The sequence below is a fragment of the Carassius auratus genome, chromosome 17, assembly GCF_003368295.1.
Source record: "Carassius auratus strain Wakin chromosome 17, ASM336829v1, whole genome shotgun sequence".
Classification (NCBI taxonomy): Eukaryota; Metazoa; Chordata; class Actinopteri; order Cypriniformes; family Cyprinidae; genus Carassius; species Carassius auratus.
The window spans coordinates 11580809-11607641 of record NC_039259.1 but is presented as its reverse complement, the minus strand read 5'-3'; the positions used below and the strand labels follow the sequence as shown (position 1 = coordinate 11607641).

At 37.7% G+C, this 26833-nt stretch overlaps 2 protein-coding genes across 15 annotated transcripts in view; one reads left to right on the top strand and one right to left on the bottom strand.

Annotated features, from left to right (window-relative positions):
• LOC113117268 (gephyrin-like) overlaps positions 1-26833 on the bottom strand; it is an 83504-nt gene that overhangs the window by 53722 nt on the left and 2949 nt on the right. The window lies entirely within an intron of this gene.
• Positions 99-26655, top strand: LOC113117271 (uncharacterized). Of its 3 annotated transcripts, XM_026285837.1 has the most exons (4): positions 104-387; positions 22482-25348; positions 25428-25584; positions 25917-26655. In XM_026285837.1, the coding sequence occupies exons 2-4, from the start codon at positions 25204-25206 to the stop codon at positions 26422-26424; spliced, it is 810 nt and encodes a 269-aa protein (XP_026141622.1). In that variant the 5' UTR covers positions 104-387; positions 22482-25203; the 3' UTR covers positions 26425-26655. The 3 variants fall into 3 exon arrangements, with proteins under 3 accessions (XP_026141624.1, XP_026141622.1, XP_026141621.1); XM_026285839.1 differs by lacking the exon at positions 22482-25348 and having other exon boundaries at positions 99-387; XM_026285836.1 differs by lacking the exon at positions 104-387 and having other exon boundaries at positions 21585-25348.

Genomic DNA, 26833 nt, shown 5'->3' with positions numbered 1-26833 from the left:
AGCATTTTCTCACCCTTCTCTCATTTCTCCTCATCTCTTGCTCTCTCGGTTCTCTCTCTCCACCCTGCTAACCCTTGATCTATAAATAGGCTGGTGTTCCCTGCAGGAGGCAGGAGAAGTGAGCTCTCCTCAGAGAGGCTGCAAAAAACTTCGTCACAGGCACGCAAATGCAACTTCTGAGTGCATATGAATGAAGGAACAGGTGGAGGATTGTTCTGCCAATGCGTATTGTATACAAGTGACCGTGTGTGTGTGTAGGACCCTATGATTTCCATGCTGTGGAAAACATGGAAGGAATCACGTTATCCAGCCATAAAAACAGAGCTTATTGTATAACATGGAATATCACAGAATTTAGCAAGTTTTGGATGGATACCACAAAAGTAGGTCAGTATGCTTAAATCAAAGCATGGTATGGACTAGTGTCTGTGAATTTTAAGCTAAAAAAAACCAAACATTTAAATATGAATTTATTCTGAACATATTCTGCGTGTCTCTGTGTGAATAAATGGTGCAGTCACGAGGTTCTGTTGACTAGACATACTGAAGCTTGCGTGACGCTCGCTGTGATTCCAGCCTCCGCCATCTCAATTTATGAGTACATGAACACATGAAAAATCTCTGATCTCTGCCCTGAGAGTCATTTCATAAGCATTTTACCATTTATTTTGAGTAAAACTATCATCATAAATACAAGAATACAAGAATCCTAAAGGTCTTCACAGCAACAGATCAAAATAAAAGTTCGGTTTAACTTGAAGAAACAGTGACGAAATACTATTTTGAAGAAATAGTACTTAAATGTAATGATAGTGCTACTACTATTAATACATAATTATTATTAATATTTAATGAAACCATTCAAATGGAATACAGAAAAATTATGAAAAACAATTTAGTAAAAATAAAACTGAATTTTAGAAAACAAAATAAAACATTTCATAAGGCCTAAGAAAATTTTTTTTTTTTGTTAAAATTTAAAAAAAAATGCTGTTTAATACTGTTATTTTCTTAATTTCAATTAATTAGACATGCTTTTTGAAGAATACATTTTAATTTAACACTTAAAACAAAATTAAAACCAAAATCCAGAAAAATGGGAAAGTCTATGCCAGGGTACTGGAGAGGAGAATTCGGCTGATAGTTGAACCTTGGATCCAGGAGGAACAATGCGGTTTTCGTCCCAGTCATGGGACACTGGACCAGCTTCCTACCCTCGCCGGAGTGCTAATGGGGTTCATGGGAGTTTGCCCAACCAATCCACATGTGTTTTGTGGATTTGGAGAAGGCATTCGACCTTCGACGTGTCCCTCATGGCCTCCTGTGGGGGGTGCTTAGGGAGTACGATGTCCGGGGCCCTCATTTAAGGTCTGTCCGGTTCCTCTACGACTGGAGAAGGAGCTTGGTTTGGATTGCCGGCAGCAAGTAAGACTTGTTCCCCAGTACATGTTGGCCACCGGCAGGGCTGCCCTTTATCATCGGTCCAGTTCAGGATTTCTAGGCGCAGCCAGGGGCCTGAGGGTGTCCGGTTTGGGGACCACATGATTTTGTCTCTGCTTTTTGCAGATCATGTTGGCTTCATCAGGCCAGGACCTTCAGTGTGTGCTGGGACAGTTTGCAGCCAAGTGTGAAGCGGCCGGGATGAGAATCAGCACCTCCAAGTCTGAAGCCATGGTTCTCAGCCGGGAAAGGGTGGCTTATCCCTTTCAGGTTGGTGGAGAGCTCCTGCCTCAAGTGAAGGAGTTCAAGTATCTTGGGATCTCGTTCATTTGTAAGGGAAGAATGGAGCGGGAGATTGACAGGCGGATAGGTGGAGCTCCTGCAGTGATGCGGTCAGTGTACCTGTCTGTCGTGGTAAAGAAGGAGCTGAGCTGCCAGGCGAAGCTCTCGATTTATCGGTCAATCTACGTTCCTACTGTCAAAAGGATACAAAATGAGCTTTCTCCATAGGGTGGCTGGGCGCTCCCTTAGAGATAGGGTGAGGAGCTCGCTCACTCGGGAGGAGCTCAGAGTACAGTCACTGCTCCTCCACATCGAGAGAAGCCAGCTGCGGTGGCTCGGGCATCTGTTCTGGATGCCTCCTGGACGCCTTCCTGGGGAGGTGTTCCAGGCACATCCCACCCCGGGGAAGACAGAGTATACGCTGGAGGAACCATGTCTCTCGGCTGGCCTGGGAATGCCTCTGTATCCTCCCGGAAGAGCCAGAGGAAGTGTCTCGGGAGAGGGAAGTCTGGGCGTCTCTGCTTAGACTGGTGTCCCCACGACCCGGCCCCGGTTAAGCAGAATATGATGGATGGATCCAGAAAAATGAAATGGATTTCATAGGACCCTATGTATATGTGTGTGCAAGAGAGAGAGGGGGAGAGAGAGGGAAAGACGCAGCAGTTGGTACATTCATCTGAGACGTTAAGGCATCAGAATTTTAATGTCACTACAGCTCTGCCCTGCACGACATGAGAGTTTTCTATTTTTCAGACCTGATAAAGTGCCACACCTCCCAAGCAAATTGTTGTTGAGCACATATATTCAAAGACATTGTTATTGTTCCCGTCAAACCTCACAACAACTGTGGTGGTACACTGATAGTAACTGACGGTAATAACATAGTTCTTTGATATCAATGATGACATTGATTCAAACACCATGGTACATGGTAATTACTTTACCAGGCTTGTGATCAGGTACAGACAAAAAAGAAAGAAAATTCTGACCACGCAACCCCCCTCCCCCCCAAGTCACAAGTAACGCCCCCAGCACTCATTATTAAAATTATATATTTTATCACATTAAAATATATATATATATATATATATATATATATATATATATATTCAAACACAAAGTTATATCATATATTTTTTTGACTAGTACACATTTCCATTGCCAACACTTACATGTAGTGTCAGATATCTTAAAGGGATAGTTCACCCAAAAATGACAATTCTATCATCGTTTACTCACCCTCAAGTTGTTCCAAACCTGTATGAGTTTCTTTGTTCTGCTGAACACAAAGGTAGATATTTGGAAGATTGACAGAATCAAACAGATCTTGGTCTCCATTGACTTCCATAGTGGGAAAAAATATATGCTATGGTAGTCAATGAGGACCGAGATCTGTTTGGTTACAAACGTTCTTCCAAATATCTTCCTTTGTGTTCAGCAGAACAAAGAAACTCATACAGGTTTGGAACAACTTGAGGGTGAGTAAACGATGATAGAATTTTCATTTTTGGGGGAACTATCCCTTTAAAGACATTGCTATTGCTACATTGCTATGCCATTGCTACACTTTCTATGCTATGACTGCTCCACAGACTTCTTGTTGCAAATTTTGCTCACACATACACACAAACCTGGACCTGGAGATGGACACACACACACACACACTCAAACTCACTCACTTACTGACACACTCAAACACAGGCTCACAGACTCAAAAATTCAAAAAGACTCTCACACACACACACTCACACACACACACAGACTCAGACACACACTAAACTGGACCTGGAGGTGGACACACACAGACTCTGACACACACACACACACACACACACACACACACACACACACACACACACACACACACAGAGACCTGGAGATTGAGGTGGACAAAAACCAACACACACCAACCTGGAGATAATAATAATATAATGTGTAGTCTGGTGGCTGTGATATATATAAACCTATATATATATATCCGTTGCCATGATTTTTGGAATGACTGATCGCGAGAGGAAAAAAAATACGTTTTAGTCGCATAACATCGGTTAATGGAAACGCAGTCATTTTGCAATAGTTGTTTGTCGCTATTTAGAAAAAAAACACAAAATTTTTGCGCGGATCTGTAATGGAAACGCGACAGCGCTTAACATAGACTAACTTCTCAGAGTTATGTTGAGCAACAGTGTTACCAACCATTCAACTCCGGATTGATTCTGGAATCTTCGCTGGGGGAATAAGCATTAAGCACCGGTGATCTGTCCTCTAACTAACGCATGCTTATGTTTTGATTCAGATCGTGTTCGAAGAGGAGGGGCTAGTCGCGCGTGCCTCCGTTGTCAGTTTGTGAGAGGGAGGGAGCAAGCAGCGCGCAGCTCTACAATAAAATACAATTGTACCCATATTAAATATTTAAAAAATCTGAATCAATCCGTGGCGGTCCGCGTTGATATTGTGGCGAGCCGCCACAAATTAATGAATGTATGGTAAACCCTGTATATTATATTGTAAAAATACACACTGTCCTGTAAAAATTTAAAGGCAACATTTAATAATCATGACAACAATATAATAATTATAATAAAAGTTTTATAATATATAATAGTAAAGTATATAGAATTGTTATTATTATTAAAGTCCCTGCCAAAAGTTTGGAAACATTACAGTTATTAATGATTTTGAAATAATCTTCTGCTCATCAAGGCTGTAATAATAATCAATAATAATAATAATAATAATAAACGAAATATTGTGAAATATAATTAAATTTTTTTTTTCAATTTTTATATATTCTAAAATGTAATGTCATTCTTGTGATGTAAAGCAGAATTTTCTTCATCACTACTCCAGTTTTCAGTGTCACATGATTGTAGGAATCTTTACAATTTATTTGACTCTCAAGAAACATTTCTGATTATTATCAAGGTTGAAAATTGTTTTGCTGCTTAATTTTGTGTTGAAATGATGCACTTTATTTTTTCAGGATTTTTGGATAAAGTTTAATGAACACATTTTTTTTTGCATTTATCAAATAAATAAAATTAATTAACGTTAACGCATTTATTAAATAGAATTCATTTTAAATGTCTTCACTCACTTTTTGTCACGTTCATGCATGATGAATAAAATTATTAATTTCTCTTTTTTTTTTATCTTATACAAATGTTTGAGTGGTATCGCTGTTTCCACAAAGTATTAAGCAGCAAAACTTCAATTCAGCAAAAATCAATTTTAAAATTGATAATATTGAGAAATGTTTCTTGAGCAGCAAATCAGCATATTAGAATGATTTCTGAAGGATTATGTGACACTGAAACTTCTTAGTAAACAACAACAGATGTATAAACATTTCTAATAATGAATGTTGCATTCCCAAATGCAAATTAAAGTAGCTCAAACCAAGCACAGCACTAACAGTCAGTGAATCACAACTCAATACAGTACAGTAACTAACAGCATGTAGCGCGTCAGACTACAGCCTATCATATAATTACATCACACCCGAAGTATTCATTTTGTATTTGCTCATTCCATTGACTGTTTGCAGTCAGTTGAATAAGGCTTGTAAATAGTAAAACATATCATATATAAATATATAATGATATATAATAACGCTTCACAAAAAACACTGAGGGTAACACCATGGTATTGTGATGGTATTCACCATGGTGCAATGATAGTATCGGATAATACTACTATATTAGTCCACAATGGTATGTATATGGTACTCCAAGGTACTTGAAATATTTATATATTATTATTATTATAGTATTTTTTTAATATCACAGTATTATAGTACTCTTAATGAACAGTACTAATGAATGGTAATACCACATTAATTTGTGGTATACCATTGTACTCAGAGGAATAAACATGGAAATAGTATGATACATGTCTAAAAGAGCATGAAATTACCATGTTACATTTTTAGTTGTTAAAAGCAAATAGTGTTATATTAAGTAAAATTAGTGTAAAGGAAATACTGAATGTCGCCAACTCTCAATCTTCACTTCTCAACTTAAAAAGAAACGCCATATTTTGTCAAAGACACACATACACACACACACACACTATTTCTTTCTACCTTATGTCTGTGACTCACAGCTCTGCAGACGGAAAAGTCTGTCCGCATGGACACTTTGGTGAGGTGAGAGTTTCCCTCTCAGTGTGAGACTGTGTGAGTGTGTGCGCAAGTGTGTGTTGCCTGCGGCTGTGAGTAGGAGTTAGACTTGCATGAGCTGAGCTGGTGTAAACCCTGTCTAGTTAACCCCTGCCTACATCCAGTGAAGACCTGTGGACCTTGCTCTGTTCCTCAAACACCAGAGGTCCAACACCTGGGAGCAGATAAGCCCAGCTGTGAGCCGCAATCCTCAGTGGAACAGCATTCCGTTTAAAAGAAAACTCCTGCTATAAAAGACTGCATATAAAAACATTCGGTACTAAAGATCACTGAACAAGGACGAGTATGTCTCCGATTGGACGATCAGCTAATCCAGTTGGTTCAATTTACTTTCTGTCTTGTTTCATCCCCTTTCAGGTTTTCAAGGTTTATTCTGACACTAAGTAGCAAATAAGTTTGAAACTTTTATTTAAAAACTCTTAAGCACCCTTACTTAACTAAAATTAGATTTTCTGAGGCAAATGTGAGCGTTTCAAAACTCTAAGTTGCTGTTGGTAGAAGGGAGGAGTAAAAAAATATAAATTTCTATCAATCAATCAATTCTCATTTTTAAGAAAGAATATCAACTCTTATGTTCCAAGAATCATTAAGTCTCAGATTTAATTTGTGTTTAATTTGTGAAGTAAAAGATCGCTGCAGCACCTCAGATAAAGAGAAGCTGCAGCGGGATGTGAACTGACCATGTCCTCCGCTTTAAAGGGTTAGATCACCCAAAAACAAAAATTCTGTCATTACTTACTAACCCTCATGTCGTTCTATCTTTGGAACACAAATTAAGATATTTGTAATTAAATCCGAGAGCTCTCAGACTCTCCATAGACAGCAACATAACTGCAATGTTCCCAGGCCTAGAAACGTAGCAAGGACAATGGTAAAATAGACATGTGACACCGCACCACAAACATAATTTTACAAAGCTACGAGAATACTTTTTTTGTGTGCACAGTATTCATGGTATGATGCGACAAGCTTTGCATATCATCATTTGACAATTATTCACGTCACCCATTCACCTCTCAAGCTCTGTCAGATTGGATGGGGGCAAACACACGTTTTCAGGTTTCTCCAGAAATATTGGATTGGGTTCAATCCCAGGCTGTGGTTGGGCCACTCGAGGACATTCACAGAGTTGTCTGTAAGCCACTCTTGCTGTGTGCTTAGGGTCATTGTCCTGTTGGAAGGTGAACCTTCTGACCAGTCTAAGGTTCTGAACACTCTGGAATAAGTTTTCATTAAGGTTATCTCAATATTTTGGTGCACTAAGCTTTTCTTCTACTCTGACGGGTCCCTCAGTCCCTCTTGCTGAAAAACAGCGCCACAGCATTAGGTTGCTAAAAGCACATTTCACTTCTGGGATGGTACTCTGCAGGTAATGAGCAGTGCCTGGTGTCCTTCAAACATTATGGTTGGAATTGAGGTTCAGCAGACCAGAGAATCTTTTTTCTCAGTGTTTAAGGGTCCTTTAGGTGCTTTTTTGCAAATTCCAAGTTGGTTTTCTTGTGACTTCACTAAGGAGAAGACTGAGTCTGTCGACACTCGACACCAAAATAAAGCCTAGATTGTTGGAGTGTTGCAGTGATGTTTGTCCTTCTGTAGGTTTCTCCCATCTGCATATATGATCATAGAGCTCATCTAGAGTGACCATCAGCTTCTTGGTCACCAGTCGGGACAAGGCCCTTCTTCATCAGTTGCTCAGTTTGGCCAGGAGGCCTGCTCTAGGAAGAGTCCTAGTTGTTTCAAACGTCTTCCATTATGGATAATGAAGGGTACATGATTCCTTCCTGAACCTTTAATTAAGCCGAATGTTTTCTGAACTCTGCCCCAGATGTGTAACTTGACGCAAACCTGTTTCTGCCATGGCCTACATATAGTGCTTGGAGGTGGTCTTATTCAAATAGCTAGCTGTCTATCAAAAACCGTCTGCAAATTGAAACAGGCAGCTCATAACAAAACTGGCTAAGTGTTTTATTGACAGACAAACCAGTAACCTAACTAAATACAAAAAAAAAAAAAACTGCCCATGTATATTTAGGTATATAAAATATCAATAAAATGCATTTAGAAAATAGTTTGGGTAACACTTGATTTGACGTTGTTAAAGAAAAAAAGAATCTAAAAATGACAAAAGCTTACCACCACGTCTCAATGATATTCTAGTTGCGTTTCTGTAGTTGTGGTGCTAACAATGCCAAGGTCTTGGGTTCATTTCCCAAGGAATACCTTGAATGTAAGTTGCTTTAGGTAAAATTTATCAAAAGTGGACAAATCATCCTTGGAGTCTTAACCCTCCAAACCAGGTGCACAATTTGAAATCATTCATGTTCTTAGTATGAATGATGCAGGAAAAGCTATGTGCCAAAGATCAATACATAAGGTCTGTGTTGGTTTTTATCTTTTTTACAAATAAAAGCAATAGTAGCCTTCTCAAGCACTAGTATCAAAATAATTTAGAGCCCTTTTCTGTGTTCAGATGTGTCCAGTCAGAGTCATGCATGCGTAACATCCTGCTGACCAATCAGAGAAGCCCCATGGACCAACTCCCCAAGAGCAACTTATTTATTACTCACTTCTCTATCTAGATCTAATCAATAAATGTCTTTACTGCCCCCTGCCTCCACCTTCATGACTATGCTCTGGAAACATGAGAGATATGGAAAGAAAAAGCAAAAAGGGCTGAAAAGAAAAGGTTTTTCAAGAAGAGAGGGAGATGGTCTGTGTAGGTTTTAGATGAACTCCATTAGATCAGTGACAGGAACACGCTGATCCCCAGGCACGTAGTTAACAGTGCTGGACGCATTGTGTGTGTGTGTGTGTGTGTGTGTGTGTGTGTGAGGGGATGATGTTAATGAGAGAAGAGAGAAAGTCACAATGGAACTTAGATCTGTGAGCTGCATTTCAAAGCAACCTTATACAAATGTATCGTATAGAGTCTGCAAAAGCTCAGCTTCTAGATAAGCGTTTCACAAAGGCAAAGGAGGGAACGGAGAAAAAGAATAATAATTTGTTTAGGGGGCAGGGTGCTGAAGGGAATGTGAAAGAATAGTGGATGTGTTTTAGAGAGAAATGAAGGGCGTCTTATTAAATCGAGAAAATACCAACATCATCTTTCCTTCAAACACACACAGACACACACAAACACATTTATACAGTGATGACAGGAAGTACTTGGTAGCACTTCATTTAGTCAGTCATGACTTCCTAACATTTCCTTAATACTACTCCCATCCCTACAACACATCAGCTTGGAGGCATTTTTCTGCACAGGACTGCTTCAAGTCACTGGTATTTTTGGTTGTTTTGAATAACTGCTGGCTTCAGGTCACTGCTGCAACATCTCAATTCAGTCAGGGCTGTGACTTTTGCAAAACCTTTAGCCATTCAGACTTGCTATTCCACATATACAAGAATAGAAATTATCCCCAAAACATTGTGAACCATGCTCATGAATATGAATTAGGTAACTTTAAATTCCCCAGACATTTGTAACCAATCTGTAACTGATAAACCACTCACCAATTGCATTTTTCGTTGCACCCAACTGGCAAAAGCTTCTGCTGGGTTTTAAAGCTGTTTTTTTATGTGGCCAGCTTATTTCTTTATTTCTTTTCGTACTCTAATAAGAAACATTTCTGATTTCCTCATAAAAAGTAAATTAATTTAAATCAGTAAAGCCTTTTTCATGAAATAAATAAATAAAAACACTCCCAAAATTGTTCTGTAAACACTATGCACTTCAAAACGAAGGCCATCTGATCTCACCGGCTTTCTGCATCAACAGAATCCACTCTAAACATCTTCTCATGATATTCTGTGAAGTCAATCTAAAGAACGCCACCCTGATCTAAGCCTAAGTGAAAAATGAATTAAAGTGGTCGTTTTATGGTGCTAAAAAGAACATTGTTTTGTGTATTTGGTGTAATGAAATGTGTTAATGCAGTTAAAGTTTCAAAACATTTGATAAATAAATCTCTTTGGATTCGAGACTTTAGTCTTTGCAACTTTACAGATCTTCTTTATGCACCAAGAGCTTGTAACACTCCATAGAGAAAGGCAAAATTGAAATCGCTTCATATGACCCCTTTAAAAAGCATGAGTTGAAAGTTGCCCTCGTCTTCTCTCTCTTTCCAGAGCATATTAATAAAACATCATACACAGCAGCTCCACTGCTAACTTACTTAGTCAGCAAAATGTAGCCCATCTCTCAACACTGAACACACATACACGTGAAAACAACACCAAGACCACACAATAACAAAACAAGCGCAAAGAAACAAAAATGCTTACAGTAGATGGGGCATGCCAAAATATCTCATAGACTCTATAATGAAAACGTTTAGCTAATATCACCAGACTTTGACTAGCAATAGCAGGTAGCAAATCATGGTGTAAGACTGTGACAAACTAAAAGCTATTTTAATATCTCCCAACACATCTTCCTTTTAAAACAGATAAATATAACAGAAATTAAAGTCAGCCAGACATGTTGATGTGCTAACTCGTGATATCGCATGACTTTCTAAGCCCTCATGACAACCTCTAAAAATAAAAGTGGCAAAAGCCCAAAAATATAAAGACGCTAGCCTCGTATTACCCTCAGAGTGATGTGGTACAAAGTTTCTCATCAATTCTGTTTAAAATGATTCTACTCCTTATTAGATTTCTGGATTAAAAGCATTGTTCACAAATTTTTTTTTTTAAAAAGAATCTTGAGAAGACTTGGATTAAACCACTTAATTAATTTGGGTTACATTTATGAACGTTTTGAATGTTTTTGTCAATGTTGCAATGTAATGTAATGGAGTTTAAATGGAGGGACAAATCTCTCAGGTTTTATTAGAATATCTTAAAGGAATAGTTCACCCCCAAAATAAAAATTATTTCATTTAGTTCTCACCCACATGCCATCCCAAAACCTATTAAGACCTTCATTTATTAAGCTTTCTGATCCTGCATAGACAATACAACTAACACCTTCAATGCCCAAAAAGGTTAGGACATCGTAAAAAAAAAAAGTCCATGTGACATCAGTGGTTCAATCGTAATGTTATAGAGCTACAAGAATGTGTTTTCTGCGCAAAAAAACCCCTAAAATAACGACTTTATTCAACAATTTACTCTCTTTCAATACGTGTTCATGAGATCCATGCGTCCAGCAGCATCACAGCATCTCCCTTTAATTTGTGTTTTAAAGATGAACAAAAGACAAGTTTGAAATAATAATGCTGAATAAATTTGGAAAGAAATTTCATTTTTGGGGTAAACTATCCCTTCTCAAATGTCTCTAATATGCACATAAAAACAAGAGAACTTCAAGTTGCATACCAGTTAGTGAAAATGGTTTCTGGGGACTGTAACAGCAGTACTGCCCTTCACTAGACAGACACTGCAGATGAAGACTCAGTTGGGCTGTAATCCCACAAACCAGCTCTGTATCCGAATCGGAAGCTTAATATGCTGTGGAACGACTCCCTGGGTCTCACTCAACACGCTGATTTTAAGGTGCTCTGTTCATTCACTTTGTGCATCTGTGTGTTTGGAGAATCACAGAATGTGTGAGTGATTGCATCAAAAAAAATGAAGAGAAACACAGAGATAGAGAATGAATCAAGAAGTCTGAGTTCGCAAAAGTAGTGTTCTCCAGACAGATGTCTGCGGACTCACCTCCACTCCTCCAGTCTCTCATTTCTGCGAGTCACTCTCACCAAACGCATCTCTATGGCTATCTCATATTACCCAATTGTGGTGTGCTTCAATTAGCATTATAAAGGGTTATTCAAAACAAATAGCACTGCTTCGAAATATTGGTTAGAATAAATCTTTTTCATTGAGACTGGCAAGGTTTCTTTAAATCCTGTTAAGCTTGAGTACCTATAGAGTAGTACTGCATCCTTTTTTATCATCCATCCTTTTTTATTATATTTATAAGAGAAAGATAGTCTGTACCAATTTTTCCCGGAAAAACACGAGCGCCTAGAGGCGTGACGTGTGGGCGGAGCTAAAGAATCACGAGCGCCAGTAGGCTTTTGCGTTGAGAGCGTTTGGAAGCTGTGACACAGATCCAGAGGCTGAAATTTAACAAGAGCAGCATCAGCAAAGGCTTCTCTATGTGGTATGTACTGAAACTGTATATATTTGCTTAGCGGTTTTGGAAAATGACTAAGTTCCACTTGATGTCGTCTTTTTTATTTATTTTTTTAAGCTGTAAATGTGGAAAGTGCCAGTTTGACGACAACATCGCATGTTGTTTACTTGATGTGCTTACGCGCTGATAGCTAAGTTAACAACACAGAGATATTTGAAACAGTTTTACTCACCGCATGCGGTTCCAACACACGATCGTGACCCTTTTTCGTTGCGACTGCATTATCCTTAAGAAATAAACGATGTGCAAATCCAGCGTCAAACTGGGCCTTGTTTGTAAAACAAGCATCTTCGAAATGCAGGGAACAAACAAAAACACTTGCACAACTCCGTTGATGCTCTGTAAAAATAAACTCCATCCACTGGTCCCTTAATGCTGTTTCTCTTTTGGTATCTGTGCAGGGTTGTCTTGCCCTAGCATGGGAATCCAACTCTTTAACAGTGTAAAAAACTCAGTATGCATGAAATAGCATTGCAGAAGTTATTTTAACACTGCTCTGCAAACTGAAGACACCCCATTATACAGATGCACCAGATTGGATTTATTTCGCCTTTAATAGCTTAAAAAAAAAAAAAAAAAAAAAAAAGCCTGATATATAACACACAATTTGCAAGAGATATTGTATGAATGCACAAATATTCAAGATTGCAAAGATTCAAAGATTCAAAGATTCAAATATACAAATATTCAAAATTTTCAAGATTGCAAAGAAATATTTTTTATGTGGATATACAGTATGTTACCATGAAGTCACAATGATCATAACAACAACAACAATAAAGTATTATTACTTTTATTACTATAACTATACTATTATTATTACTTATACACCAGGCCAGTAAGATTTATTTATTTATTTAAGAAATTAATAGTTATTCAGCAACAACTTTTATTCAAAAGTGACAGTAAAAACATTTATAATTTATTCATCAAAGAATCTTAAACAAAAATTGAATCATTTTCCACATAAGTAAATAAACAAGCAACAAGCAAGTGTTTTCAACACTGATAATAATGAGAAATGACAAATATTTCAATATTATTAATATTTCAAAATATTATTATTATTTTTTATTTTTTTTCGAGCTGTATGTGTAAATATAAAATATATGAGACAACATTAATGTGTATCTCAGTGGCTCTGTGACACAGCTATTATAGCCAACTGGAAATATTTGATGTTTAACATACCCTACGTTAAACACAAATTTGGACAAATGAGATTTCATGGGGGCAGGCATGTCAGTGCAAAAATAATAATGTCTTCGACAAAACTCACTTTTCTGGTTGCAGCTGCTTGGGACAAAAAACTGAAACTCACATGGAGAGAGCAGTTATTGCATCATACCTGGTTAGTTGTTTGTATAATAGAGTTGGTTAAATGACTTTGGCACTGAAAAGCTTGCTTGCCCAACACCTAGCCATGTCCTTATCTTTTTAGCAAGAACAACCCTTCTTTAATGAATCAAATGAATTGACATGTCTACTCGATGAAGAGAGAAACTTACCACCCTCCTCTCAGGATGGGCACTACCCACCTCCAAAATGTTGCACTCACAGAAATATGAAATAATGCCAAGCAAAGAAAACATTAACAAATCACATTCGCTCTGAAACACACACTCCAACAGGTTACACAAACCTAAAGAGCAGCATGTCAATTTGATTCAAGGGGGTTCCTTTAGCCGTGGGTGAGGGGGGGCTGTGATTAATGTCTGTATTCTATTATCTAAAACGCTCCAGTCACACTGTGTCCAGATAAGGCCTGAGTAAATTTATTCATCCAGACATGGGCCAACAGAATGCAGGCACATTCAGATGGGAAGGCATGTTTAAGAGAAGAGATCATTACTGAGACACTTTGGCAGATTCTCTCTCTCACACAGTCTGTTTCCACCATATGGGCCTCTTGTACTGTTACTGATACAGTTTCTACCTCACTGTGAGAAGTGTTCCCGGAATATAACCGAGCTGTTCAGGCATCAACAATAAGGATTTTTTTTTTTTTTTTTTTGCCTGTCCAGTCAATTTGTCACTTACATTAATAATAAAAAAAAAATGTATTTAAAATGTATCTATATTAACATTTAAAGAGCAAAAAAAAGGTTGTTGTTTTTTAAAGTGCTTTATATTACAAAAAACATAGATTTAATTTAAAATATTTAAAAAGTTAATATTTGAATAAAAGTAGTAATAGTGACTCATGATAAAGATGGTCTTAACTGGAAACAAGATCTTGTTTCCTGAGACCAACACTCAACCCAGGTCCTTAAAACCATAGTTCACCCAAAAATTAAAATGACCCCATGATTTACCCACCCTCAAGCCATCCAATAGTATATATGACTTTCTTCTTTCAGACAAAGTTATATTTAAAAAATCTCCTGGCTCTTTATAATGGCAGTGAAAGGGTTTGATTTGGAAGATTTTCAAGCAAAAGAAAGTGTGTCCATCCATCATAAAAAAAAATAAAAAGTTAAAAAAAAGTTGGATTCAACTCTGAATCCAAACACGTGACGTGTACATGTTCACATCACCACCAGTGACATGCTCACAATCATGAAAAAAAAAGATTAATACAAATATTTTATATAAAAATATATTACCCAGCATATCTGACGAATTACAAAAGCTATTCTATATTACAACATTTGCTCACCCAATCAAAAAACCATAACCATGTTCTTAAACACACAGGCCTTCTTCTATGTATTCAGAGTTGGATGTGTCTAGCGTTGTACGGATGTGTGTTTTGAGTGCCGTTGACAGTGGAGGGTGTAATGAGAGTAATGATTAAAGGCAGATTAAAACTGCATGAGGATTATCGTGCTCATTTTCAGCCTCTGCTCTTGCTTGCTAACTATCAAACGCTGCCGCATTTTAGCCAATGCACTAGTGTGTCTGTGTGTATGCATTCATTTTACACATTCTTATATGTAGCTTTTACATCACTGATTAAAATATTAGAAATTCAGCAAGTGAGCTGGAATTTTAAAAGCATTCTCAATTCGATTCTGAAGGATGCAAAACACTGCTGTGTGTAATTTGCACGCATCTTGTTATCTGTGCTGCTCTGTGTACTCTAATGGTTGAGCATGTGATAAATTTATGACCAGCCATGAACCCCTTCAGAAGTCCATTTAATCAGCAGTCAGGGGGCCAGCGTGAAAAATACACCATTTCAAGGCCAGCTCTCGGGGCATCATGGGACAAGGGAGGCCAAAGGTCATTTCTTGATAATTAGAGAGGCAAAAAAGGCACGAGTTCTCTGAAATAAGAGTCATAATCGTATATAATTATATCTTGTTAGACGGATATGTTGCCATACTGGAATGGATCTCAGTAGCATTTGAGCATATCAATTTCTTATGAATAAACAAAATCTGTTTCTCATTTACATAGATGTTTATAGAAGACAATCTATTTTTAGCACTCATATTGGAGCAAGCAACTAACAATAACTTACAAATGTTTTTTAAGGGGAAAGAGAGGAGGCAGTAATTGGACCACTTAATATTTTACTAAAGTAAATAAATTAAAATAGTGATTACATCATCAGAGCTACTGTAAGCAATATAAAACATCAAAAGAAAAAAAAAAAAACAGAACAAAACAAATATATCGCATACTGGATATCAGCAAAATCCAATATCATACATCCCTAATATATCTCAAATGTTTCATGCCTGGAGAAAAGTTCAGTACAAAGATATGCTTAATATTTCATTAAACATAATTATGTTTAATTAAAAACTCACACCAAGATTGAAAAATGCCACACCAAAACTTCATGCAACATGGACATAAATCAATGTCTACAGCACTTCTGCTACTAATATTTAAATCACAGTTGCTGGCCTAACGTCTATGTTCAGCATGTGTTTGTTTATCACATTGATTACTACAGACAATGACTCTGACTTGTCCCCCTCAGTGTCTTAACAAGAAACAAGAAATGTGTTAACAGTAAATATACTAGCGACTGAAGCCTAGGAGACATGTAGGTTTCTATGCACACATTTAAATACTGCACTGTTTCAACAATGTAACCGTAACAGTACACATGGTGACATGATACTGCTGGAGTGGAATTGCTTACTAACCCCGTCTGTGCAAAACACATGTCAAAACCAGCTAAACAAGTAAACACGCTGACTTTCATTTGGATACCAAGAAGACACTTGGAAAAAATGTGATGTATCTGCAAGTAAATAACTAGCATATGTAACTAAATCTTCGCTCTGGGCGACTAAATGATATTAGCCAATGACTAATAAATCCTTAGAGTTTACTCGCCAGTTGGAGACTGAGTATAAGTTTAGCACAGATATATTTTCACTCGCCAAAAACTCTTACTGAGTGCTTCAGAGTTTCATTCTCCATCAAGCGATCAGTGATATTTTTCAGTTCATGTCAATGGATGCGCAGAGCACCTGTGTTAATTTGGCAAACCGTAAACTCTAGTGTGAAGGCGCACAACTCGCCATCGCTATCTCTCAGTAGCGCAAAGTGACAGAGAGAGAGAGGGAGCAAGAGAGAGAGGCTTAAATAACATGCAGAATTATTCAGCTACAAGTTAACAATAATCTTTGTTATATTTTCCTGTCAAAATCACATTGCTTTGAATTTTTTCAGCTTTTAAGTACGGCCATATTCTCCGTTAGTGGGCGGAGCTAATGCATAAATGACAATTTTATTGGGTGGTGATCAACTATTATCATCCCTGTATTGATTTCTATGAATCACTCCTAGTGAAATTATGTTTTTTGAGCAAAACATTTTAGGATTTCTCTCTATATAATGGACAATGGATCCTCTGCAGTTAATGGTTGCCATCAGCTAAAGACATCACAATAATCTACATGACTCCATCAATTAACCACCCCCCCCCCCCCCAAAAAAAAGCTGTGAAAGCTGTAAGAAACAAATTGTTTCTAGCCAATATATGAGTCAACAATCCATAATAAAACTTCCTCCAGTAAAAATGTTATCTCGTATGAAATCTGCTCTTCTGTGTTTACAAGCAAAAAGAGTCCAACGTTCTAAACATATGTTGGTGGATTCTGATGTGAGAGGACAACAGACCAGGGTAAAGACTTTTTCAATGCAGAAAGTGTTATTATGGATCATGGACTCATATTTTGGCCAGAAGTGAACCTTAAAGTTAAAATGCCTTCATGATGGATATGTTTCTACAAAAACATGCAGCTTTTCACTTCTCACGACGGAACCAATTGGTCACCCACTGGTGAGCAAACATTTGGATGGACAAAATGTTCATTTTTGGGAGAACTATTCCTTAGAAAAACAAATAAAACTTAGGTTTCTGTCTGGCTGTGTGAAGGTCAAACACACTGTTTGTGTAAAACGCACAACACACCGATAATTTCACACACTCCGAGTACAAGTGGGAAGTGAAGCATAGGCTAGACTGCATGGTATAAACGTCCTGCTGGATCACATTTCCCACTGCTCCAAATCCCCAGCAGGACACAGACACAGTGCCAACACGTTCATGAGCCATTATGCATTTATGAATAGAGCTTGTGGTGTGGTAACAGAGGCAGGCCTTGGAGCCAACCCCGCTGGAAAACTGCGAGAGGACAGAGAACTGTCAGTCAGCAGGGACACCTATAGCAGAGTGGGAGAGTGAGAGATCTTAGCTGGGTGACCTTCTTGACAAAATAAATGTGTAATTAAACAATGATAAAACCAGATGGGAATAATACACTGTAAATCTTGCATATAATTATTTTTAAATGCATGTCAGCATCAAAGGTATCTTGGCGAAAACAAAAAGAATAACATAAATCATGCAATTCACAAAAAAAAAAACTACATAAAACTTTTACAATTAATATAATACTAAACATGTAATTAACTGTAGCTGATTACTTTTTAAATGCATCAGTTAAACATATCTCTGAGTAAAAATGTTTTACATTAAAAACTATCGAGTAAAATATGTTTAACAGTCATAGCAGATTGACATAGAAGACATGACTCACATTTCAATAAATAACTAAATCTTTAACGACCTTAAGGCTCTTATATAACATAAAACAGATGTGAATATAAAAATTGGCACTTAGCAAGTAAAATATCAAATATGTATTATGTAAAATAAGAGTCAGAATAATAATTGTATTATTTTGACTAAGGCATTTTTGTCATAAAAACATGCTTGTTTGCATAATTATAAGAAGAATAATTATAATTTATCATACAAGCATCTTTGTAATGTAATAGCCACAAAAAGTTAGCAAGTCAGAATCTTTTATGTAAAACATTTTCAAAACATAATGAATAACTATGCATACAAGTATATGTAAAATAATAACCAAAATAACTCTGCATGAAAGAATGTCTTTATGTAAAATAATAGCTATAATAAAGATTCATTTTTTTTAAACTCAGCTACCTAGTGTTTAACTGTAAATCTCTGCGTCGTACTTGCGAAAAAAAAACTTCCATTTTAATTCTGTCTGTTCGAGTTGGACTAAGTGGGCCCCTTAGGCATTTCAAAGAATACATCATTGCCATGGGGTTACATTATAACCGAGACTTACATTAAGTATATCTCAGTACAAGCTATGGCTCTCTAAACGGCAGAAAGATGCTTCAAAGATAATCCGCTTCAAAAATAAATTCTTGTGCCCATGCTGAGAGATCTGAGCTCTAAACATATGCAGATAACAACTGCAGTGGATTTATCATGAGCATGCAATTTCATCTCGCCCACATCTGGACAGAAATCCCTCGATGGAATAGATTAATAATCTGCTAAACTGAAAATACTTTCTGCATAATGCGTTTACCAGAATGAAAACGGCTTTCGATTGGTCTCTATGGTTGGTCCATATGATGGCAAAGAAACTGGATTGACGTAAAACATTGTGCACGAGCATAGAAATTTTTACAGCAAAACACCTCAGGAATTAAATAGTACATAGCCATTAACTTGACAGTAGCCTTCAAACCTATGCACAAATACACCCTTATGCGTCTGTGGTGAAATCTATGGGATGCTGAACTTTCGAATAACATAAATGTATATATACATCATGCTGAAGTCATTTGTATTCTACATCCTCAAAGGGTAACTACAGTCACAGAAAAAGGAGCATAAATAAATCCACAAAAATGTCATCTGTGTCTACATGTGAAAGAGTATTCACATAAACCACTACTACGTAAAAGCCACACATTTGCCTTTTGCTTTGATTTGATGAGCCGTTCTGAGAACACTGACCAGAATGCTCTGTTATCTGCGCTCTCCGGGGCTGATCTTGTCTGAATTTCAAACACCTGTGCAATTATGCCCCTGTAATTCAATACTGATGGCTTCGAAACGATACCTGGGGACTGACATCTGAACTATCTTTCATTAAGGCTTATTAATGGCAACTGTTGACGCTCAGCTGAGATTAGATCTTGGCAGAGGCCCATGTCTTTCAAATACAAGGTCCTCTATTGCCTTTAAATCTGGCACATGAGTTCCCAATTGCTATTCAAGTGTCTGCTCCTTCGCCACTGGAGGGTTTCAGGAGGTGTTAAAGGGACTTGAAGTGTAAACTTTTGGAGAGCTGTTTGAGTGTTAGCACAAAGATACCCTTCACAAGGGTGCTAACATGCTTTGACACCACAATGGCAATGAGCAACTACATCTGAAGGTGGATCTCAAGTGGACAGAGCAGCTCACAGGTGACCAGGATGTAGAAATTCAATGCAACGATTAGAGAATTTAATGGATTGCTATGATAGAGTGCTTGTTATAATAAATTGGAATGCAGCGATGATGTATTTTTGTAGGCCAACCTGGAAATTAACATCAACTTGGTTCCTTCAAAAGCCAAAAGGATTTGTTCTATTGGAATATGGGCAACAGTAGAAAATAAGAAGTTTATGAGATCAAGATAGGCTAATCTTCAAAAATGAACACAAATTTCGAAGCCTAAAAGCAATCAGCAGTAGTAAACGTTAAAATCATGCTATTAAGATCTACACAATCGACATATGACTTAAACATCACTACCACTAAGCTTCTGGCAACTCTTTGAATCTTCATTTAAAACTAGTCTAAAGAGTTGGAATAGTTTGCAAGAGCACAAGTATAAATATAAAGAGCTGTAAAAGCAGACTAGTGAGTAGATGAGTTTTGTCAGGGTTTGTCATGGTGTCATTTAATGTCCCAGACAACCTTTGCAGTCCCATGTAGCCAATTGTCAGCAACCAGCTTTTTCAAAACATGTAAAAGCTCAAATAAATCATGTCCTTATTTCAGCCATTTAACCAAAAATCCATTAACTTTGGGATGACAGAATGGAAAGTTCAAAAACTTGAATTTCTGGTTGTAGGAACTAATTCCTGCATCACCAGTGTTGGGCAAGTTACTTTTAAAAAGTAATTAGTTACAGTTACTAGTTACTTCTTCCAAAAAGTAACTAAATTAGTAACTCAGTTACAAATTTTTAAAGTAACTAGTTACTTAAGAAAGTAACTATTGCGTTACTTTCAAGTAAAATTAAATTTTAAATGCTCAAACGTGACCCCACCTCTACCCCTCTTTAAAGGAACTTAAAATACATGTGCATGTTCAATTATTTATGATAAATCTGAATATTATAATGAAATGGACACTTAATACAATACATTATTAACAGAAACATGAAACATTGTACACACATCTAAAAAAAAAGTTGCTGTGGGACAAAGTGAGACTAGCCTCCAATCAAATGGCATGTATGTAGATATTATGTTTATATAGTGGATCAATGCAAATAACACGATAGATTTTTGGGAACTTTTGATATTTCCTTTTATTGTTTCTTTAATTTCTTGAAGGAAAAAGTAATGTATATACTTCTATTTAGAGAAGGCTACTTTTGGATTATTTGGGCTCGTCGCCATACCTGTCTCTCGTTGACTGACTGGCTTGTGTTGTTCGTTGTGTGTCCTGTCCTGTCCGATGATGGGTCGTTCGCGAATGAGCGTTATGATGATGGATCGACTCGTTCGCGAATGAGCTTTTGATGAGTCGTTCGCGATTCGCGAATGAGCCGACTCTAAGAGCCGGCTTTTTTAGTTGAACTTCGGGAGCTGGCTCGCATATCTGAAGAGCCAACTCTATTTTTTCAAATTTAGCCTATAGAAATTAAATAATTATGTAATAAAAATTGAAATATTATAGTCAAAGTCATTTAAAGAGCCGTTTGTGAGCCAAAGAGCCGGCTCTTTTCAGTGAGCTGAGTCAAAAGAGCCGAATTCCCATCACTACTATGCGTGCTTTCGAAAACCCGCCCAACTCTACCTCTGATTGGCTTACAATGAAATTTTACTCTACCTCAGCCAATCGTCAGCATTTATGCGCTTGTCTCGTGCTCTGCCCACTAACCAAGGAAGAACAGTAAAAAAAAGTATTTGCCTCTCGCTCAGAGATCTAGTTGGTCTGATGAAAAAAAAAAAACAGCTTCATCATCAGTTATAGTAACGCGCCGCATTTTTTGGCAGTAACGGTAACGGCGTTATTAAGATGAGAAGAGTAATCAATTAGATTACTCGTTACTGGAAAAAGTAATGCCGTTAGTAACGCCGTTATTTATAACGCCGTTATTCCCATCACTGTGCATCACTCTATCACTGTGTTCCAAATGGAAACCTTTGGAATGTGTACTTTGGAGTGAAAACAATCATGGCCGCCATATTGAAGGGTCATTCCAAACCTGTGGTCAAAATTGGCCACTTCAAAGCTTCCTTTAAAATAATGTCAAAAGGGTTCAACTGATGGAGACTTTGCTCCCATGATTCTTCGCAGAGGTTTAGATGTGCAATGATAGCACCTCCTTAATTGGCTCGGGAAGATGACAAAAATTTGCTATAAGGTATAGTTTTTACATACCTCATTTCTCAAAGGAATGAGTGCATAGGGATTAACCCTTCACAAAGTAATGCAGCATATAATACCCATTAATATAATGAAAAGGTGGCACTAACACTTTGTTAACAGGTCTGTCTAATACTGATAGAAGCCTGTCTAATAATTAGGGATGGGTATCGTTAAGGTTTTAACGGTATTACTACTCTTACCGGTACTGCTTAACGGTCCGGTACTTTAATGGTATTCTTATCGGTACTTTGTGTTGTGTTACTTTGTGTTGTGTTAGGGATTTCCTAGGTTTCTTCTGCAAAGTGTATTTTGGGTTTCAGTGCAAGAACGCCCTACGGCCTTTGGACGGAGATGTACTACTCATCACAGAGTCGTGCTTCACTGAAATATATGCATGACAATCACAGCTTCTGTTTTAATCATGATTTCGATTTAATTTCGATTTATCGTGCAGCTCTAATCCCTGCACATGACATGAGGTGAATTTTTTTTAATTATTTTTCCTTTCGTTTGGGTAAATCATGTACCTGACTTCAGTTTATTCATTGAAGCACGACAGCTGTTCAGAAGGAGGAGCCCTGTCCACCAGGAGGATTGCTCTGAACACCTCAGAGACAAGCCATGACAGCATCCACAGCCGTGAATGTAACTCTGATGCTGGCACCTTTGAATGGAAAGATGAGAGCTGGAGAGAAAACGATCTAAAAGCTTGCACTTTTTCTCTATGTGTCATTTCATGTATCAGATATCAAAGAGGAACCAACGACTTAGCGATAAATGATTCTGACCCTCCATAGCATGCAACTACAGCTCACGGATTCAGAAGGGAAAAAAATGTTTGGTGGAGCAAACCTGATGAATGAAGTAAATATATGGCACTTACAGCACAACAAATTCAGTTCAATATCACAATCCCCTTCCAGAGGTGGTTTGTAGGATACATAAATATTTTACTATTCTATGAAAAAACTAAATCAACACCCTTCCAAAAATTAAAGCCTCTAAGCTCAGCATTCAACCACAACCTTGAGACTCCAGAGATTTCTGTATTTGTCTTCTATACTCATTCAATATTTCCCCCTAAATGTCCCAGGCTATAAATGTTATGTGTTAAACATTTCTAATACCAGACAGCACTTGGAACAATGATAACATTTGCCTGGAAACCACTCGGAAATGCAGACTCGGTCTCGCCTGCTACCCAAAAAAATACACACCAAAACAAATCAACTTTGAATAGCACAAAATCAATCCTTTCTAATTTAAATTCTATTTGTGTGCAATTTTAATGCATAGTTTAAACATTTTAGAGACCTATTTTTAGACTAAGCCACTTTTGATAGCCCCTGCTGTGTTTCCATTTCACTACTTTACAACATTATAAACAAGAGGTCAAAAGGTTTTTGCTTGTCAATGCACAACTGTCTAGAAACTACAATGTGTCGCTTACTCACGATTAAGTATGCGCGTTCCATAGTTCGATGTGCTTGGTCATACTTTCATCTCACTCTAAGGCATCCATACTCACTTTCACTCCCTCCAAGCCTTCTTTACACACACACACTTCAACACACACAGAGTTCCTCATCAATAAGCGTGAGCTTCCACGAAATGCCCCTACACAGTGCAGGCATGCTAACCAATCTCCTAGAAGGGCTAGGCGTGACTGCGACTAATGATGGACTAGATCAGCTGATGTTAGTATAAGAGAAAAAAAAGGAGGGGTGTGTATAATGTCCTCGGGAAATTCCCTCTCATTTTCTTCAAATATATTTCCGTTACGGCTCCACAAAGCTGAGGAAAATGTTTTGACAAGCACAAATATGAGTCTGTTGGCTTTTCAGCACCAAAAACAGTGGACAGCACCCTTGGTCAGCAGTCATGCTTATACAGGGGTGTGTATGTGTGTGGTGGGGGGAGGGGGATTCCCACAATGTTTTATGCCATTCCCCCTCGCGACAAGCATCTCTGAGGCTTGTGCTCATGGAATAGGCTCACCGAAACACACCAAGAGGAATGTCATGAATATGTGACACACTGCAAAGTCACTGACATTTGCATTCAGTCAGTGTATGCATTTCATCACTTGTGATGGCAAGTCTGATTAATTTACATTTAAGCAAAGAACCAATTAAAAAAAAAACGATTGAGTGATTCTTTTATGTCATCACGACGTGATCCCTGACATACGGTTGTGGTATGTTACATGCTCTAAAACCTTCCAATAAAACCAGTTGAAGGCACATAATGCGGTTTATGAAGCTTTTCAAAGTAAACTTTGTTAATAAAGTTTACTATTGTAATTTAATGTGTCCTGCTTCCGTTTGTAGTAGTTATCATTCAGATCATAAACAATCACTAACATTTACAAAACCAATGTAAAAGTTGTTGCGTGTTTTATATAGGCTGTTTTATTTATTTATTTTTTAATCATCAAATTTGCCAGGGCAAAATTCAAGAAAATGAGTACATTTAGCGAAAAAAAATGTCCCTACACTCATTTCGAAGCAGGTTCAAGTTTGTCAAACAAATTAGCAACGATGACCAACTCACTGCTAAACTATTGACACATTTTGTCATAATGTTGCTAATGCGACCAAACATTCATGCTTGTTGATACAACTGTCACATAATTAAGTTCTAGGTTAACCCTATTTATGGAACTCTGCATATTATTTAGATGTTCGAAAAACGGTTCTCGAATCGATGAGTTAATGAGTCAGAATCACTCACTGACTGACAGACTGATCTGACATTCGACCAATCTGACTCATAAACGAAGAGATTCTTCCTCCAGTCGTGAACAGATTCATTATAAAGATCTGACTCGTTCACGAATCGGACATCGCTATTCATCACCCATTCCCCCTGTTCCCGAGAGGAAGCTACGGCAGCGATATTTAACAATAAAGGCCTGTTCACACCGGGACGAATTCCGCGCGCGATATTCGCCGACGTTTAACGCCTCGTGACTAAACAAAGGGCGCCAATGTGAGTGTGCACACCGACGCGAAAAACGCCACGCGTAAAAGAGTCATTTTTTAAAAAACGCTTCGGGTTCGTTTTTTTGGTTTGACGCACCGCGTCAAAAACTATACGACCAATGAGAATGGCACTTTTGCACACGTGTCTGGAGCTTCTGAAGTTACAGTAAAACACAACTTGGGGGCGCTCAAACACAAAACTGTCTTGCTGTGAGCACACATACGTAACGGCGAAGAAGATATACGCCAAGTAGCGTCTACACTGCCGGGAAGAAATAAGACGAAGAAGATGCAAGGCAAGATGAATGTAGAGTTGCTGGTCTCGTTGGTGTCGGAACACAAAGAACTATATGACAAACGTGACAGCGATTACAAAAATCTTGATAAAAGAGAACTGTTATGGAGTGGTATTGCACAGCAAATGGGCCTTGATGGTGAGTTTCATTTAATTTAATTGTCTTTCATGTACGTTCCTACAAACGTTTGACAATCGCCATCGTTTGTGTGCTGTAGTGGAGGAGGTAAAACACAAATGGAAAAGCCTGCGAGATACATATACACGAAAAAAGCGCGAAGATGATTGCCGAAGTGGACAGGCTGCTAAAAACAAGAAGACGTGGAAATTTATGAAGGTCATGGAGTTCCTCGCAACATCAACTGAATTTCGAAGGTAATATTATTAGAACATTACAATACATAGCTGTGTGAGCTCTGCTATAATGCATTGACATTAAACATTGATTAACATGATATCATTGCATGTTCCCTGTTCACCATGCGATCACACCTCTAGTTCAATATATTAGTTTATGTTCTGTGTATAGGTAACCTCTGCTGAAATTTTGTTGCCTGACATATGGTACATTAAAATTTGTATGAATCTAAACTAAATTAGTAATTAAACATTAAGCTCTGGAGTATTTTGTCAAGATGGGTATGAAGTGTGGCATGGCCCACAGTGTGAGTTATTGTTTCTGATGTAAACTGAATTTGTCTTTACAGTGTTCACAGCAATATTTCTCCTGAAAATATGAATGAAGGGGTTGAGCAAGTGGTGGTTCAAAAAGAAGTCAGCGACAGAGAAGAAGCATCAGCAAGCACGTCTCCAGGATCATCCTTCTCCAGCCCAACTGTGACCAGGTCTACTTTCAACAAAAGAAAACGGCCAGAGACACCAGACTTGTTGGACCGGTACCTTTTATCCAAAGAAGCCAGGGAAAGTGAGAAAGAGGAACGCAGAAGAGAGAAAGAGGAGCGCAGAGAGCAACGAAGAGAGCAACAAAATGATGAAAATTACTTGTTTGCTCTTGGCTTGATACCAGCACTAAGGAGATTGTCCCCAGCCGTACAGTCTTCAGTCAAATTAAAAATACATCAGCTGTTGCATGATGCTGAGTTTGGCCAGGCCTCTTCTGCTTTTTTTCCACAGCAGTCACCGGTGTCCTACCATCAGGTCCCCCCACAGACCCCAACAAACTATGGCTGCTCTACAACTTCTTGGCTACCCTAATAGATGTTTACTGTATACATTTTAATTCTGTATTTTTTTGTTTGTTTTTTTACATTCAAGAAATTTAGTTGAAAATGGCCGTTTCATAAATGTTTATTTGCACTATTGTTCACTTGCACTACAGTCATTGTGACTTATTTGCACAACCTTTTCTGACGCCCTTTTTTACTTTATGTTTGTGATTGTTATTGCAACTTGTAGTTCATTAAAAAATGTTTCATTTTTCCAAAAGAAATTGTGCATAAGTGACTTGAAAGTAATGTAACATATTTTGGGATTTGGCATATATTTGTACATAAGTATTCTTGACCTCTTATTGAAATAGCTATGTGGCTAATTATGGAGTCACTGCATTTATAGGCAACAGTTATCAATCTACAGGAACATAACCATTTTGGGCACAGCATTG

Coding starts and splice junctions, on each gene's coding strand:
- LOC113117271 (XM_026285837.1), top strand. CDS start 25,204: ATGCAAGGCAAGATGAATGTAGAGTTGCTGGTCTCGTTGGTGTCGGAA. Junction 25,349..25,427: donor ACAGCAAATGGGCCTTGATG/GTGAGTTTCATT, acceptor TGTGTGCTGTAG/TGGAGGAGGTAAAACACAAA. Junction 25,585..25,916: donor ACATCAACTGAATTTCGAAG/GTAATATTATTA, acceptor TTGTCTTTACAG/TGTTCACAGCAATATTTCTC.